The sequence below is a fragment of the Leopardus geoffroyi genome, chromosome D2 (genome assembly GCF_018350155.1).
Source record: "Leopardus geoffroyi isolate Oge1 chromosome D2, O.geoffroyi_Oge1_pat1.0, whole genome shotgun sequence".
Classification (NCBI taxonomy): Eukaryota; Metazoa; Chordata; class Mammalia; order Carnivora; family Felidae; genus Leopardus; species Leopardus geoffroyi.
The window spans coordinates 76,353,967-76,372,660 of NC_059334.1; the positions used below are offsets into that span (position 1 = coordinate 76,353,967).

The 18,694-nt window shown below is 49.0% G+C and overlaps 1 protein-coding gene across 4 annotated transcripts in view; it reads right to left on the minus strand.

Moving 5' to 3' along the window:
* The window catches only part of RGS10 (regulator of G protein signaling 10), a 43,129-nt gene that overhangs the window by 14,823 nt on the left and 9,612 nt on the right, over positions 1-18,694 (minus strand). For all 4 annotated transcript variants that reach the window (XM_045439119.1, XM_045439120.1, XM_045439121.1 and 1 more), the window contains exons 2-4: positions 14,894-15,012; positions 13,562-13,648; positions 1,692-1,835 (exon numbers count right to left, since the gene is read on the minus strand). In XM_045439119.1, the coding sequence (XP_045295075.1) occupies positions 1,692-1,835; positions 13,562-13,648; positions 14,894-15,012 (350 nt within the window). The remainder of the gene's footprint in view (positions 1-1,691; positions 1,836-13,561; positions 13,649-14,893; positions 15,013-18,694) is intronic.

An 18,694-nucleotide genomic window follows, 5' to 3' on the forward strand; every position in this document is an offset into this window, starting at 1 on the left:
TGAACAGTAGATACCGTTAGTACTGACAATACCTAGAACATGGGGCGTTCAGCACAGGTTCTCAACCCTGGCTGTACTTTAAGGTTTATTTATTTATTTTGAGAGAGAGAGAAAGAAAGTGCAGGCACGGGCAGGGCAGAGAGAGAGAGGGTGAGAGAATCCCAAGCAGGCTCTGTAAGCACGGAGCCCAATTCGAGGCTTGAACTCATCAACCGTGAGATCATGACCCGAGCCAAAAGCAAGAGTCGGGTGCTCAACCGACTGAGCCACTCAGGCGCCCCTTTAGCTGTACTTTAAAGTACCCTAGGGAGCTTTAAAAGACTCTGAGGTCCAGGTAGGATAGATATCCTTAGACGGCTACAGCCACAAATTGCCTTTTCACTATATACTCTGCTTCCTTTCCCTCCATAAATCCATGTCCGTGGCATCCTTCCCATTGGTTCCAAACCACCACCTCCAGGAAGCCCTCAGCATGGCTCCCACACTCACTGGAATTCCTTCAATGCCAAAATTTGATTCAGGACTCACGCGGAATTTGCACCTGCCACTGTGTCGGTTGGAAAACATTGTCAAACCACTTGTCATATTTGTATTTTCTACCTGTATACTTGTTTCCTAATCTGATGCTGAGGAAAGATGGGGCGTCCTGGGTGTTGGGACATGCTCTGGGCTTGTGCACACTCCAGGCGATCAAAAAAGGGCCAACCAATGCATTGCACGGTTCTTAGATTGCAGTCCCAGGACCTGGAGCATCAGAGACCTTGTTAGGAAGGCAAAGTCTCAGGCCACCTGGGAACCACGAAAGTTGAAGATTACCTCTGGGGGTGGGGCCCAGGGTCTGTTTTAGCAAGCCCTCCAGATGGGCTTGCTCACCTTTGAGGGCTGCTGAATTAAGCTAAAAGCTAATTTCCAACTGTGTGCCAAGGAAGGCCTTCGCCCCCTCAGTAAGGCTAGGGTCAGCAGAAGTTGGATATTCGTCCGCATTCCATCATCTACAAGTGTGCAGATAACATTTTATAAGAACAGAGCACCCTCTGAATAGTCACATCTGCAAATTCCCGTCTAAGAAATCTCCAGAGTGTATTTTCATCCCTTTTCCTATTACCACTGGCGTATCTCATAAAAAAAAAGCTTGCCAGAAAACTAATTTAGCCCTCAGAGGTCCATTTTTTAAACTCAATTTTTCCTGCTTTAAATGGAATAACATGCCAAACATTAACCTTTTCATTATAACTCATTATGAACTAGCTTATGGTCTTGGGCCACCAGAAATAGGCGGCAATGTGTAGATATTTGCATAAAAACAGCCTCAGGTCCTCTACCGCTTTGAGTGTTGCTTTCTAGATTTTTCTGTCTGTTCCTACCTTCAGCAGTTACATGCTGCTTCCTCAGTGTGGGCTCCTCAGATAGCTCAACCTCCCTTCTAATCTGGGTTGAGAAGACAGATAACCCTGTTGGTTCAAACTGTGTGTAGACCAAAAATAAGCAGGCCCGAGGGAGGTTCCTACGGATCAGATTCTGAGCCTGGCATTCTAGCCCCCTCTCGTTCACTGACCATGGCCCTTCAGTGTGCCTCAGTTTACCCAGCTGGAGAGGGCAGCTTCTGGGGTGTCTAACATTTAGTTTTAACTGAACTCTTCCAGCCTGGGAATAAATGTCAAATCAAGATGCAGGTAGGAAAGTTAGGTTACCTGGTCCTGGAGTTTCTGGAACATCAGTGGGTGTGGTTCTTCCAGTATCTTCTCATTGAGCCGGGACTGCCCCTCGACGTTGACTTGCGATGAGGCCTTACTGGACAGAAAGGTCATGTAGATCTCTTTTGCCTTTTCCTGCATCTGGAGGAGACACAGGGAGCCTGTTATCTGAGAGCCCAGCCCTTCCCACCTGAGCCCGGTTCTCTACTCTGGCCAGGCCCAGAAGTTGCCGTTGCTGCAAGAGAAGCAGCTTCGTAGCCCCTGGGGGCTCTGGCTGCTGCCTCGGAGCTAAGCTCTACCTGGGAGGGCTCATGCTTGGCCTAGCCCCTTCCCTCCCTCCTTCCATGCATCTGTACCCACACCTCCTGTCCGGAAATTGCTACACTATCCATTCGGAAATGAAGACAGAAAGAATCCTGGCCCAGAGTGAATGACAATTCTACACCATTCAGGACCGTCCTGTGAAGTCTCCAAATTAAGGACTCAATCATTCATATATTGTTCAATCATAAAAAGAAATGAAGTTCTGATACAGGATACAGCACGGAATAACCTTGGAAACATTATGCCGAGTGAAAGAAGCCAGTGACTAAAGGCCATATACTACACGGTTCCATGTGTATTAAATAGCCAGAACAGGCAAATCCATAGGGACAGAAAGATGAGTGGTTGTCCAGGGCTGGGGGAAGGGGGAGATGGGAAGTGACTGCAAATGGGTAAGAGGTTTCTCTTTAGGGTGATAAAAAAGTTCTGGAACTGGATGGTGGTGACGGCTCTACCACATTGAGAATGTACTTAATGCTGCTGAATGGTATACTTTAAGATGATTAAAACAGCAAAAACGAGAGCCCTAAAAAGCGATTAAGTGGTAAGATTTATGCTGTGGGTATTTCACCACAATTTAAAAGCAAGTTAAACCATGCACACAGATTCCCAATCGGTTATCTAGCACCTACTATGCCCCAGACACATGCTAGGGGTTTTACATCCCTGAGCATCCAGCAGAGTGTCACTTCCTGTTGGAGCCACTTCCGTGATGAGGACACAGAGGAGAGGTTATGTGGCTTATTCACACAGAGGAGAGGTTATGTGGCTTATTTGAGGAGCCTGCAGGGAGACTGGGGGCTATTTGGCTCCAAAGCCTTGCATCCCCCCAATTCCACGCCTGGTGAGATACATCACCCCCTCCAGGTATACAGTCTGTCACATTCCAGGACACGGATTCTTTGGTACTGGGATGTGGGCATAAGCAAAGGGGAGAATGCTCGCTGCTCACACTGAGAGCAGTCTCGCTGGAAAGCATCAGTCCTAAGTAGATGCAGGCCCTTAAAAGGCTTGTGAGCACAGCTGGACGAGGGGCACCCATCGGCACTCACGTTGCAATGAAAACCTACGTGGCTGGAGCAAACAAAAACACTCACGGTAAGTGCTCTGTCTTGAAAACAGCAGGGCGTCCCCGGAGGGTTCTATTTTCTCCCAAAGAAAGGAGGCACCTCGCTGGCAGCAAAGATGGGGGTTGGTTCTCTGAACATTACAGCCTGACTAGTACTTCATCCCCCAGAGCTGGAAACAAATGCTTCGGACATGCAGCCACGGAGCCATGATGGGGGCGGGGGAGGAGGGGCCACGGAGGCTTCGTGGGGCCTAAAAAGCTGCCATTCTCTCCAGAGAGCCCATCTGGGATCCCACATAGGCTGCAGAGCTTGGCTCAGAAAGCCCAGGCTCTGGAAACCTTTGGCCTTATAGAAACCACCAGAAGGCTTCACTGCCTGGTGCTTGAAAGGAGGGGGAAGGCAGTTCTGTAACCTATTTTGGTTCCAGGCACTAGTTGACAAAAGACGCCATGGGGCCGAGGCCTGACCATCCTGTCCTCCAGAAAGAAAGTCTGGACCGTATATGCAAGAAGACTACCCATGTGGGGGCTAACGCCCAAGGCCATGGTGTCATTTCTCGATCAACTATTACTGTGAACAATTAATTGATGCCAAACGCAATGATGCAGCTTAAGTTAACCATGGCTATTCCGAGGGACAGGACTGGAGATGATCAGAGACGCAGATAGGGCAGCACTTTGGAGTTGCTTGCCTTTCAAAGACCCCCCACTCCACAAAGTCGTGAGCCTCACTCCCACCCCACACTCTGTCAGGGAGGAACATTCTTGGAAAACCACTTCCTGCTTGAACAATACTTTGCGAAAGTACACGAAATTTCAGCTAGTCTGGTGAACTCCGTGCAGAGCTCTGGAAATAGAAATCTCTTTGGGTCTCCCCTCCCCCTTGAACATTCACACACATACACACACACGTTTTCCAGATGAGTCCAGGCTATCCTGGGTCTTCTGCAAAGGAGAAGTGCAATGAGTAGCCTGAGGCTTGGAGGGGCGGGGGGTGGGAGAGGTGGTGGAATTGGGAGAGGAGGTGGGTTGGGGGGCCTGTAGGTATCCAAGCCTCTGGGTGGCTCAGCACCACCCTGAGGTCCCCAGCCACCCCTCCTGAGTCTGTCTGGGAACGGTGTGGGGTCCCCAAGGCACCCAGCCCAGGGCTGACCCGGCCCATGGCTGCCCCCACCTCTGACTGAACACATACAGGGACCGGCTGCAGTAGCAGAGCTTATCTGGGCCAGGATAGGAAGCGTGACTGAAAAGGGAAACCCTCAGACTGCAGACCACAAGCCAGTCACGGGAAGGCCTGGTGTCCATGCTGAGAATCTTAACAAAAAAGAAGAACCAGGTCTCTCGAGTTATTCTGGTAGATGTTCCATAGCTTTGTTAACCCTATCCTAGCTCCTGCTGGAACAAGAACAGAACATCCACCCCTGGGGAGCTGCCCGGGCCTACGGCTCTGGCTGTGATGGCCAGCTTCTCTTCTCCAGCCTTTATGGCCTCTGCCACAGCACCTGCCCTGCAGACAGCACCCCTGCCCAGCATCTGGCCCTGCCCCACCTGGGCCCCTGTGATGACTCCTGGCATCAACCTGAGGACTGCTTGTGGGCACGTCTACACTCACAGGAGCTTCTCCGAGAGTCTGGGGCCCTTCTTCCTGCCTGGCAATGCGTCAGCCATAACAGTGCTCGGGCAGAAGTCAGCAGTCAAACGCCACTCCCCACAAATGCATGGTTAGGAGAAGCAAGTTCGCTTTAACGTCAGCCCCAGAAATCTACCCAGAAGAAGGACAAGGCAGGAGCACTGCGAAGCTCAGAAGATTGTTGCTTCGTATGGTCTGGCTCCTCGTCCTCATCCATTAAGTGAGCTGAAACTTTTTCCATTGGGAAAATAAAACAAAACCTCCTTCTACTCCACGTGCCCCTGGAGTCGATGACTTCCCCACTCATGACTTCTGGTTGAAACATCTCCAAGGAAGAGCGTGCATTTTGTGTCTCCATTTTCTCTGTGCCGCCCCTCCCTCCTCAACCCACTCAGCCTGGCTTCCTCCCACCTGCCAGCTGGGCCTCCCAGCAGCTCACTGATGCGCACCAGTGCCTAAGCCCCTCAGACCTTCTTCTGGTTCGCTCTCTGGCCTCTGGCCACCCTCTTGGGATCCTCTAACACCTTCCTGTTTCTATCTGTCTCCTTTGCAGGCTCCTGTCTCTCTGTTCCCCCATAAATTCCAGGGCTCCCGACTTCTGCCCTAGGAAGACTGCTTTCCTAACCACATGCTCTCCCAAGATTTCAGCCCACCCTCTCCCCTCAACCTACTAACCATATAGAGCCAACTGATCTCTAGAAACGTGGGGCTGGATGTCCCACAGACACCTCCAGCTTAACAGCAAGGAATGAAGTGGCCCATCCTGGCCAGCGGGTCCTGTAGTCTCTATTCCCAGAAGCTGGGACCCACGGTCCCCAACACCTGTCACCAAGATCTATTCACTCTGCCTCATGCACATATCCACCTGGCCCATTCTCCACTCCCGCTGCTCTGCCAGAGATGCAGACAATGGGAGAGGCCACCCGAGAGAAATAAAGGGTCGAGCCACTACCTTCAGTCATAGCAGCTTCAGACAAAGAATGAGGCGAAGAAAATATCAAGCAGATGATTCGAGAATATTTCCGAGAACTGGCTCAGGAAATGGAAAGCAGTTGGAGGGACAGCAGATGACTCTGCAGAAAGCAACAAGAACAAATCTTTACCTGCAGGCATGGGGAGGGAGTGCCGGCAAGGAAGGTCTGAAAATGGCAGGAACTCGGGGCATCAGGTAACCCAGACGGGAGGGATGAGGAGGACAGCAGAAAGAAGCCACTAAACTCCCAAGTCTCTGAGCCCCCAACCCTGAGCTGTTATCCCCGTCCCTTCTCCATGGGAGGCTAGACTTTTCTCCTCTACAGAAATTGATGCAGGGTGGGTGGGGGTTGGGGGGGGTTGCCTGGGTGGCTTAGTCAGTTGAGTGTCTGACCCTTGATATCAGCTCAGGTCTTGATCTCAGGGTTGTATGTTCAAGCCCCCCCCACTGGGCTCCACATCCAGCATGGAACCTACTGGAAAGAAGGAAGGAAGGAAGGAAGGAAGGAAGGAAGGAAGGAAGGAAGGAAGGGAAGGAGGGAGGAAGAAAGAAAAATATTGACTCAGGAAAGCTGCAGAACAGAGGCATGAAGAGGACAAAGATGAGACACCAAACAGTTAAATGGCATTCTACCATAGACCTACCAGCAAAATCGTCCCAACCCAATGCATTGGAGATACATATGGTTTGTAAGCATATCAGGCTTGTGGCCACCAGGAAGAGACTATGGGGCCCCAGTCTAGAGAAAATAAAAGTAGAAAAAAAATTCTACAGAAGGATGTGGAAATGAAGTTGAAATCTCCAAAAGAGAAGTAGGAACAAAGAGCCAAAGAGATTAAAAAAAAAAAAAAAAAAATAGGAGGGGGAAAAAAGATAAAATGAAGGGCTCAGTCCAGGCGGGGGAGAACCATCATCGGGAAAGAGGCCAAAGAAAGTGGAGGGAAAGGAGTCACAAAAGGTAACGATAAACATAATAACACGGCATTCCCCAGAACGGCACACTGCCAGATTAAAAGGCTCCACCAAGTACCCACACGGTAAAGGAACCCCACCCCACCCCACCCCCAAGCCTCTGACTGTACAGTTTTAGGATATTGGTGACGGGAGTGCCTGACTGGCTCAGTTGGTGGAGCACGTGACTCTTGATTTCAGGGTTCTGAGTTTGAGCCCCACGTTGGGTGTGGAGATTACTTAAAAATAAAATCTTAAAAAAAAAAAAAAAAAGAATATCAGTGATGAAAAGAGCCTATACTATTCCCGAGGAGAGAAAAGCAAAAGAAACCAAACAGGTTACATATAAAATTCTAACTCCTGACAAAAACGGAAGACAAAGGGACAGTGTTTTCGAAGTTCTGAGGGACTTTCAACCTAGAATTCAATGCTGTGTTCTATCACATTATCAGTGAATGGGGAAAGTAGAAAAAAATTCACTCAACCGGATCTATAAATGTCCACCTGTCACGTCCCCTGTCTCAAGAAGCTACTGCTGGCCGTGCTGCACCCGCATGAGGGAGTGACTCAGGATGGAGGAGGGTCTGGGTCCCCGAAGCAGGGGAGGGGCCAGGGGATGCTGGTGGCGGCTGAGGAAGACCCGGGGATGCCTGGGTGGGAGCTGTGGTGAGAAGCGGATGGCCCTGGGTGAACTCCAGCTGCAGAGATAAACCAAGAGGCCCGAGCCCATGCAACACTGTTGAGAAGCGTTTCAGAGGGCTACTGGAGATTATGATGTTTTTCACGTTTATTTATTTTTGAGAGAGAGAGAGAGAGAGAGAGAGAGCGAGAGCATGAACAGGGGAGGGGCAGAGAGGGGAGGGACAGAACCCGAAGCAGGCTCCAGGCTGTAGGCTCTGAGCTGTCAGCACAGAGCCCCACGCAGGGCTCAAACCCACGAACCGTGAGATCATGACCTGAGCCCTTCGGCTCAGCAGCAGACAAGAAAGAATAGTCTTAACCGTGAAAATACAGTCAACAGCGATGTGAGTAAGTGAAAGCTTAGCTATAGCAAGAGGAAGCTGGTAGATAGCATCTAAAAGTGCTGAGTTAGCTCAGAAGGAACAGGGGCTCAGGGCAGGCCAACGCCAGACCTAAACCACACCGGGAGCAGCTGAGCTCCGGTCAGACCAGCCCGGACCCAGCCAAGTTCATGCTGAAAGGCACAGCCCGAACCACAGGGAGAATGAAATCTGGGGGGATGCTGTGGGGTAAAGGGAATCAGCCCATCTTACTCCTGAAGGAACATGGGTCACTTTTGAATTTTTATTTAGTTTCTTTTTAAGTCTGTTTATTTATTTTGAGAGAGAGAGAGAGCAAGCAAGAGCAGGGGAGGGGAGAGAGAGAGAGAGAGAGAGGGAGAAAGAGAATCCCAAGCAGGCTCCGTGCTGTCAGCTCAGAGCCCAACTTGGGGCTTGATCCCATGAATCATGAGACCATGACCTGAGCTGAAACCAAGAGTCGGATGCTCAACCGCCCGAGCCAGCCAGGCGTCCCCACTTTTGGATTTTTAAATATATTTTTTTATTTTTTTAATGTTTATTTATTTTTGAGAGAAAGAGAGAGACAGAGCATGAACAGGGGAGGGGCAGAGAGAGAGGGAGATACAGAATCTGAAGCAGGCTCCAGGCTCTGAGCTGTCAGCACAGAGCCTGATGCGGGGCTCAAACTCACGAGCCATGAGATCATGCCCTGAGCCGAAGTCGGACGCCCAACTGACGGAGCCACCCAGGAGCCCCCAATAATTTCTCTTTTAATAAAGAATATGGCATTTAGCCTTTTAGAAAAACCTTCACTAGTACTTTAAATAAGAAGCTCAAACACTCTGAACCCTGGATCAAATTTTAGTGTTAAATAATATACAATAAAAATCATAAATACCATAGACCCCTCTCCCCATAACTCTGTAATTCTAAAACACTGTAAAAATGCAAGGTATCATTATACTTAATTGCCAGTGCAAGTTGCTCTTGGAGCAATGGCTTTTACAAATCTGTGCAAACCGCCATATCCATCTCAATCTCTGTCACACAGTGAACAAGCCCAGTATGCACATGCTGCCAGATGAATGAATGAGTGAAGGAAGGAAGGAAGGAAGGAATTCAGGGATACCCAAAGAATGAACACTTGGTTGGAGCTTTTCCTGAAGTTTTATAACTCATAAATGCTGCCTGTTTTTTTTTTAATTTCTTTTTAATGTTCATTTATTTTTGAGAGAGAGAGAAAGACACAGAGTGTGAGCAGAGGAGGGTCAGAGAGAGAGGGAGATACAGAATCCGAAACAGGCTCCAGGCTCCGAGCAGTCAGCACAGAGCCCGACGCGGGGCTCGAACCCACGGACCGTGAGATCATGACCTGAGCCAAAGTCGGACGCTTAACCGACTGAGCCACCCAGGCGCCCCAGTGCTGCTTGGTTTTAGAAGACAGACCCATCTCTCATGATAATTCACGGGGAAGAGGCACTTGATAGAAAAATTTCAAGCCATGAAGACATTGGGAAGGGAGACAAGTGCTTTAAACGCTGCCTGAGTATGAACACCCCAAAAGGTACAACCACCCCAGGAACCCCAAGGAGGGCAGGGGTGTGGGGCATCACCCTCCCAACTTCCTAAAGCCCAGCATCCCTGCCATACATGCACAGTGTCAAGACCGTCCCGATCTAAGGGGCCTGCCGGGAGGCGAAGCACAGGCCAGGGGAGACAGCGGGAGCACAGCACTGTTCCACTGTTTGGAGTTCTGAGAACACATGTCCGTCCCTAAGGCTGTAAGTGCAGTGTGAGGGGAGGGGAGGGGGGTGGGCTCCCATCCCTGGTGGGTCCGCAGGTGCCAGCTGACCTGGGTGGGGAGAACCAGAAGTCCACACTGCACCAGGCTGCTCTGGGTACTTGGAGACAGTGGGGAGAAAACAGACAACCATCTCAGACCCACAGAGCCTGCATGATAGAGGGACGAGAAGACAGTATCGAAAGGAAATAAAGAAATAAAGATGCCAAATAAGTTGGTAACTGCTCTGGAGAGTTCTAGCTGGATAATCCTAGTAAAAGCATGAAAAAACAAGCCAGCACGGGTCCTATTTAAAATAATGGGGCAGGGGCACGTGGGCGGCTCAGTCACTTCAACGTCTGATTCTTGATTTCGGCTCAGGTCACGATCCTAGGGGCACGAGATCAAGCCCCACATTGGGCTGAACGTGGAGCCTGCTTGGGATTCTCCCTCCCTCTCTTTCTCTCTCCTCCTGCCCCTCGCCCCAACTTGTGCTCTCTCTCTCTCAAAATAAATACACGTTAAAAAAATAAGTAAAATGGGGCGCCTGGGTGGCGCAGTCGGTTAAGCGTCCGACTTCAGCCAGGTCACGATCTCGCGGTCCGTGAGTTCGAGCCCCGCGTCGGGCTCTGGGCTGATGGCTCAGAGCCTGGAGCCTGTTTCCGATTCTGTGTCTCCCTCTCTCTCGGCCCCTCCCCCATTCATGCTCTGTCTCTCTCTGTCCCAAAAATAAATAAACGTTGAAAAAAAATAAAAAATAAATAAAAAAAAAATAAGTAAAATAACAGAGGCAAAGTAAGATCCGCATCCATCCTGCCACCACCTTGGCTCACTGTAGAGTCACCCCCTCCACGGACTCCCCGCTGGACCAGACGTGACAAGTCTTGTGAAATTCGCTTGGGCCCACTTCCCACCCTCCACTTTTTAAAATTAGTGATTTAGAGTTGACTCCTGGTTTTACTTCCCCTGTAGCCAGACGCACTAGAGAATACCCAGGCCCTGCAGTCGGAGACCTGGGTCTGCACCAAGCTGGGCAGCCTCGGCAACTTCTGTGTAACCTCCCAAACCACAGCCCACACATCTGGAAGGATGGGGCCAGTCATGAGGCTCAGTGTGATAACCCAGACTGACGACTGAGCCACACGGGCCTCACCGATGCTTCCTCTCTCCCTCCCTCCCTCCCTCCCTCCCTTTCTTCCTTCCTTCCTCCCTTCCTTCCTAACACCATCTGCATTCACTGCCCCAGACCAATCGCCAGGCACGTTCCAGGCTTAAGGACACTAAACCTCCAAGGGGTTTTAGGCTGGGCACCAGGAGAGGGAGTGCGGCGAGGGGCTCCCAGATTCTGGAAGCTCTGTCTGTAGGGTGTGGATGTGCAACCCGACACCGGGGCTTTCCAGTGTCCACCTTGGCCCCAGGCTCTCCAGGTGTGGGCTCCCCTCCCTCCCCAGCCTCACACACAGCAGAACCACCCTGCCCCTCAAGCACCACTGTCCCGCCACCCATCCTTCCTTCGCCCTTCTCGCCAGGCCTTCCTCCTCACATGCTGGCCCCTCTTCCAGGAACACTACCCCCACCCCCAAAGTCCACTTCGGTGTTACCTTCCCCACTGACCCCCACCTGTGCTCCCACAGAACCCACACTTCCCATCTCTCTGCTCAGCACACTTGGCAAGGCTTATTTAACAAGTTGCTTCACCAACCGATGCCTGTTCCCTAAAGTAGCTCATCTGTCTTGTCCCTGGGTGTCTCTTCACAAGGCCTGGCCCTGAGCGGGCATTCCACAAAGATCAGGTCAACTCAGCTGAACCAAAGGACAGACCAGCCCGGTGTGCAGGCAGAGCGGCTTGGGGGACCTCAGAACACTGGTCCAAGTCCCAGCTCAGCCGCAGGGGGATCTCAGCCTCCTGATGAGGACAACGTGGCAGGGGGGCCAGGGGAGAGGGCTGGCTGATCTGTAGGCCCCCCTCACCCTCAACACACAAAGAATACGGCAGAAAAATGAACATCATCTGTTTGCCTGCTTGACTGTCGGCCCGGGTTTTAGACTGAGGCTGGGCAAATCAATTACACGGTGCAGCATTTATGAACAGTGGTCCCTGGGCCCTGTCCTGGATATGGGGCCAAAGGGAAACTGAGTGCTTCTGCCTCCAGGGTGGCATCCTAGCTTTCCAAGGCAGGCCGGACCATCTGCTCCCTTTTCCCCAGAGGCCATTCACCACCCGGGAGGCTCAGACAAAGTCATCCAAGGAGAAGAAGAAGCTTGAAAGAAGCAAATGCCAAGAGTCCTTCCTGGGAAGGCTTTCTAGGCTGACCTAAGAAATTTGAGCTAAAGAGAACAAATCTTAGCATCCATCCTTGCCCCCACAGAGAGGAAAGCAGCGGAAAGAAGGCCCCTTTGCTCCATCTTGGGAGAAGTGTGTCTGAGTCAGGAAAAGGCTTTGAATAAACCAATGATGAACACTTTCCAAGTTGTCGTCTACAAACACATAACGGCTGCCGGCCTCGTGGAGCCCGGCTTTTGGAGACAGAGGCTCAAGACCGGTAGCCCACAGGCTGCATCTGCCCAGGGATGTGTTTCGTTTGGCAGGCAAGGTTTTCCATCTTTTGAAAATCAGTTCCAACATTTATAGAATCGAGTGGTTTCATAAGAATCCGAACGCCCAATTTCTCTGGAAAACCAGGCAGTACCGGGCTGAAGGAGGTAGAAGGGGCCTCAGGAAGAAAGGCCCGCCCCTCAGGGTTCTGGGGGCAAGGGTGGGCAAGTGAAAACGTAGGTGGGCAGAACTCGAAGCATGGGGGAGCCCAGAGAGCCACAGACCCCCAAGCGCTCACTGCCAAAGTCAGCTACACTCAGCCGCAGCCGCTGGAGGCAATGCTGGCTGCCCACAGTGGCCCCAGTCCCCACTACTCCCTATAGCCTCACACCAAAAGCCTTGCGGATGCATGTTCCTCACCAGCCCCTGTAGGCATTTAGCTGGGAGCCTCTTAGACATACACAGGCACAGGCTTCACAAACACACCCGATCCACAGGCCTCCTTCCCCATAATCTCCTCCACCTCCCCTCGCACTCAACCTTCAAGGACAGAAAATCCGCTGACGTCAGAATTAAAGGCGACCTCCTGCAAAAAGCACACATATACCCAGGAGAACAGTCAGAAACTTTCTCTGTGGGACCCCTGCCAATGGCAGGATGTTTTGTAAAGATACGTTGAATAATTGACAATCTATCTGATTCGAGTAGCACTTTTATTGCCACACATCTGCTTATCGTTTTACTACATCCGTACAAAATGCCAACACGTCAAACTCTGGGGAAGCATCCTCGTAACTTATTCATGAAGAAAAAAATCGTGTGCGATGATGAACTTGAAACAACATAAATTGTCATTTTTGCTTTAAATATTTGTCCATCTGAACTGCTCCATTTAAAACTTAACACACTTTTTAAAACTATTAATATTTGATCCACCCAAGAGACCTAATCTGAAGCTTCAGTCTTTCCCCAAATCCAATATAGATCTGATTTCTTTAGGCAATTTCTTTTCTTTTTAAACAATTTTTTAATGTTTATTATTTTTGAGAGAGAGAGCATGTTGTGTGCGCATGTGTGCGCTCGAGTCGGGGAGGGGCAGAGAGAGAGGCAGAATCCGAAGCAGACTCCAGGCTCCGAGCTCTGAGCTGTCAGCACAGAGCCCAACATGGGGCTGGAACTCACGAACCATTAAGATCATGACCTGAGCTGAAGTTGGACACTTAACTGACTGAGCCACCCAGGCAGGCACCCCTCGTTAGGCAATTTCCAAGCCTATTGGCAAGGCAGCTGAACTATTTTTTTTAATTCTTTTTTAACGTTTATTCATTTTTGAGAGACAGAGGGAAACAGAGCGCAAGCAGGGGAGGGGCAGAGAGAGAGGGAGACACAGAATCTGAAAGAGACTCCAGGCTCTGAACTATCAGCACAGAGCCCGACGCACGGTTTGAACCCATGAACTGTGAGATCGTGACCTGAGCCAAAGTCGAACGCTTAACTGAGCCACCCAGGCACCCCAAGGCAGCTGAACTTTATAAGGAGAGAAAAAATTATCAAGAATGTGATTACAGACTGGAAGAAATACCTGCTTCTTATCCTGTGTTTTCTTAAAATCTTCACACGCTAGCCAAAATAAAACATTTTCTTCACTGAATTCCTTTTTTAAAAATTCCTGTGGATAAAAAGAAGAAACAACATCAAGCAGTATTCCACTTTAACAACAAACAAACAAACAAACAAACAAACAAATAATGTGTTTCTCTCCAAGGACTGGTTTGGCAAAATTCAACAAATGAGTATGGTGCAGTCACCCTGCGAAAAACTCCATCCTGAAAAACAAAGTGCATGTTTAATGTTAAAGCTAGAATTTCAAATGCATTTGAACTTAATGACTTTGACATTGTGAGGAAGAGTAAAAATGAGGCAAGAATCTACTCACTAAGGCTAAGCTGGCAATAAATTACCAAAGAGTAAATTAAAGTGGGAGATATATTAGTTCCTTCCAGACAGTGTTTAAACAAAGTACATTCCTCTAAAATCAGCCCCATTTTTTTAAACAAAAGGAAAGAAAACCTATTAAGCATGTCTGAAAATGCCACGATGAAAACGATTTTAAGTTGGAGGTGAGTTTTCGTTTGGCAGACGCTGGGGAGTTAGCAGTACACCCTGTTATCCCGCTGTGCGCAGGAAAGCGTCCTCCGTGAGATCCAGACAGGGCTCGCAATGGCCTGGTGTCCGGGAATGGCAGTAGACCAGCCCGTCACCCCTCCCTCGGCACCAAAACAGGGACCGACAGCATCAGGGCTTGCCCTGACCTGGCCCAAGACTTAAAGACAGGAGTTGGTGGGACTCAGGCAGACACCGGGCATTCTCAGAAGTCACACGCGGTTCTTCTGACACCTGGGGTTTCTGCGAGCCAGAGCAGCTCTTTGTCGGCAGGACTGACACTTCCCACCCATCCACCCTCCTCTCTGGGTTCAACCTCACTTTTCTAGCTGTTGTCCACCCCTCTCACTCTATTAATAATGAGTCCTGGGAATCCCCAATGCACAAGGGAACAAACCTTCACATCAGAGAGACCCAGACCACCCCCTCCCAGGTGTCACAGAGCTGGAAATTCTTTGTAGATTCTGCCAGCGAGCACGGTACCTCGTCCCCATCACCCCTACCCGTTCCCATCCAGCCAGATGAAAACCAGAAACAGTCTGTGTATGCCCCTCAGTTCTGGTCCATGGCCATCCAGGAAAGCCATCTCGGCCATGACAACTGAGAAGTCCTTATTCTCAGTGTTAAACAGTGTTTAACATTTTCAGTGTTAAAAAACAAAAACAAAAAAAACCATCCTGTGTTTCCCCCACAGACATCTAAACTTCTTCGTGGGTTGTATCAATCCCGGTCAACAATGAAAAAGGCAAACCCTAAATCTTTTCACGCCTTCTGGGTCTTCAAGCAGATTCTCCAGAGAGGCTGCCCATTTGGCTGTGCTCTTGGGGTTCTGGTGGCTGCTGCTGGGACTCCCATCACTGCTGTGGATGTCTGCAAAGCAAAGTTCAGGATGTGTTTGTGGCTCAAAGATACTTTCGTTTTAAAATATCTGCATATAATGATCATCAAAATCATCATCATCATCATCATCATCATCAAATATATATTATGTGCCAGGATAATTATATTCTAGGCACTTAACCCAGGAAAATCATTCCAGTCCTGATAATGACCTTATGAAGTAGGCACTGCCATTTTCTCCATGTTACAGGTTAGGGAAACTGAGGCTCAGAGCAATGACAAAAGGGCCTTGCCATTTTCTACCACTCTCCATCCATCCTTCCTCCATCCACATGACCACTGGCCAACCCTCAGGCAGCCCTCAAGTCTCATTCAAGCCATCTTCCCAGGGACCCCAACTCAATGGCTACTCCTTCCCCATTACACTTTGTGCACAGTCTTGTAATTATCGTGCTGTGTTGTGATTATTTGTACGACTGACTCAATCGTCTGAAAGCTTCTGTATATCTTTACCTTGAATCTGCAACATGTGGCTCATTGCCTGACACATAAATAAAAGTATGTACCAGGGCTGGGATGGAGTGGGAAAAGGGAGCACTGGCTGCAGGTGCAAAATTTCAGGGGGTTGCCCCCCCCCAAAAAAAACCTCAGGCATGAACATAAATGGTATTTTCATGCATGATTTTGAAAAATCAAAATTAATGGAAAGAATTCCATCATGAGCAAAATATCAAAATTTTAAATAAAGACAGAATGGATATTACTGATTTTTCGTTTTGCCTCAGGCTCCAATATGGCTCAGCATCACACTGTTCCTCTGCGTGTAGACTGAATGAATGAATGACTGCACCTGCACATCTGATGCATTCTCTTCCTCAAGACACCTGCAAAGTCCCTTGACTGAAGGAAAGGGGACAGGGGACCTCCAGCTGACACACTGTGGCTACTCGCCTGAGAGGAAGTGACAGCACAAACATGCCTCGCTCTCCAGAATTTGGCCCCTTCCTGGAGTCAAGGAAAAACCATGGAATGCCACTTCAGGTGGGCCCAGGTTCCAAACCCAGTTCGGCCAATTCAAACTGTGTGGTAAGGGGCAACATTCTGTGTGGAAGGTAAAGATAATCCTCCTATCTCTCCCATTATCCAAGGACTAAAAGAGGAAGCACACCAGCCATCTAGAAGCTCACACTGCACTCTCAACAAACGTTAGTTCCTCTCTCCTCTTCCCTAAAATAATGATCTATCAAGTGAACTATTTTTATACCTAATATTTTTTTTCTCCATTGCCTTTTTGCTTTCAAAGTAGAAACATGTATCTATAAAGAAAAGTTTGAACGTAGGAGAAAATAAGCTTTTAACTAAAAAATCGGCAAAGCAAACCATTCGAAAAGGATAAATGAAAAAAAAGTCTTATGAATATTAATTGCTGCAAATAGCCAGGATGCCATACAGTTTAAAATGTTTTTGCTTTTGTTGTTGTTGTTTTTAATGTTTATTTATTTATTTTGAGAAAGAGACAGAGAGACAGAGAGCGCACAAGCAGGGGAGGGACAGAGAGAGAGGGAGACACATCTGAAGCAAGCCCCAGGTTCCAAGTTGTCAGCACAGAACCTGAGGCGGGGCTCGAACTCACAGAGCTGTGAAATCATGACCTGAACGGAAGCTGGATGCTTAACCAACTGAGCCACCCAGGTGCCCCTCAAATGTTTTTGGAGGGAAGTCATATCATGATACATTGTACTTAATAGTAACTCAGCTTCCATGATCTTTCATGTTCTATTGGGGATCAACACACGTGTTAATTTCTCAAGCAGCTGAGGCTGTCTCCCAGCATCTGGGAAAACTACCTGGATTTATTTTATTTATTTATTTTTAAAGTTTATTTTTATTTATTTTAAGAGAGAGAGAGCAAACAGGGGAAGGTGGGGGGGGGGGGGTGTGGACAGACCCCAAACAGGCTCCTCACTGTCGGTGCAGAGCCTGATGCAGGGCTTGAACTCACAAACTGTGAGATCATAACCTGAGCCGAAATCAAGAGTCAGATGCTTAACGACTAAGCCACCCAGGCGCCCAACCACCTGGATTTTAGACATTCACTGGCTGACTCCGGCTGAACAAAACAGAAGCCAGAAACCCCAGCTAGGCGCTGTGTTTCAATACGCATTGGTGATGGAGCACATAAGACAATTATTTGGGACAAATCTATTCCTCTAATCGCGAAGCAAACTCACTCGAACACATCACAAATGGACCCGAAGCTTCTCTAAAGTGAATCTTCAGTTCGTGGATATTAAATTAGTCCCCTGCTCTCTTTGCAAATGCTAGAATGGCAAGCTTCTAAACACCGAGTTTCTTCCCCACAAAGTATAAATCAAGTTAAAAGGTCATTATTATAAGAAAGTTCTGCAAGAGGGTTCATTCTGCCAAGCATTTCACCAATTTACGGTCCTGTCCTTGAATACAGCTTGACAATTTACTCCATTTCCTCAGCAGACCTTCTCTTAAGTAAATAAATGCAGAGACACAAGTGGGCTATTCCGGGAACAGTCTTAGGCAGCCACAAATTCCTCTCCGTGTCGCAGAACACCTACTTTGCCCATAAGTTTTCAACCTAGGTCTGAAAGGATTCCAAGACTCCTGGCATTCTTTTCAATAATAAACCAAACCACCCTCGGGCTTTCGCTGCCACACTGTCTTGAAAATATGGGGCGCCTGGGTGGCGCAGTCGGTTAAGCGTCCGACTTCAGCCAGGTCACGATCTCGCGGTCCGGGAGTTCGAGCCCCGCATCGGGCTCTGGGCTGATTGCTCAGAGCCTGGAGCCTGTTTCCGATTCTGTGTCTCCCTCTCTCTCTCTGCCCCTCCCCCGTTCATGCTCTGTCTCTCTCTGTCCCAAAAATAAATAAACGTTGAAAAAAAAAATTAAAAAAAAATAAAAATTAAAAAAAATTTAAAAAATAAAGAAAATAAATACACTTGGTGGATTCTCATGTAGCCAAAAGAGTTAACCAGATTGTCTGGTTAACTGAGAGATAGGATATCTGACCCCACCATGAGATAATTGTACCTCCCCTACCCTTTATTTCATACTCTAATCGTTTGGCATATTAGGCTTCTGTGCCAGCTTTCACTCGAACAAAAAGTCTTAGAATTCAATGCCCACTAGTCTGGTCTAGTCCCCTTATTTTCCTTACTGGGAAATAAAGGTTCAGGGGGTAAAATGAACTAGAACTCCTTGATGGAACCAGTATTGGGACTTACGTGTGAAGGCGACTGTCCCTATAAGGACCACCTCCACAGAACCCCAGACTGCTCCAGAACCCGGGGACTTTGCAAAATAAATGGCCCTTCCTCTCAGTTCTCTGTGGGGCTACCACCTCCGTGCCACCAAGAGTAAAGGAATACATCTCCCACGACACTGTTACAGAAGGGCACGGAATTTCCAGAGCTGGCTCAGAAAGGACACCAAGATATAGCTCACTACTCTCCTTGGCCGTGGTTACTAGTGCCTGGCTTTGCTGCCCTGGACAGAGACAAAATCCGGGGCACCCGGGGAGCTCAGTCAGTTAAGTGTCAGACTTCAGCTCAGGTCATGATCTCAAGATTCGTGGGTTCGAGCCCCCCGTCGGGCTCTGTGCTGACAGCTCAGAGCCTGGAGCCTGCTTCGGATTCTGTGTGTCTCCCTCTCTCTCTCTCTGCCCCTCCCCAACTCGT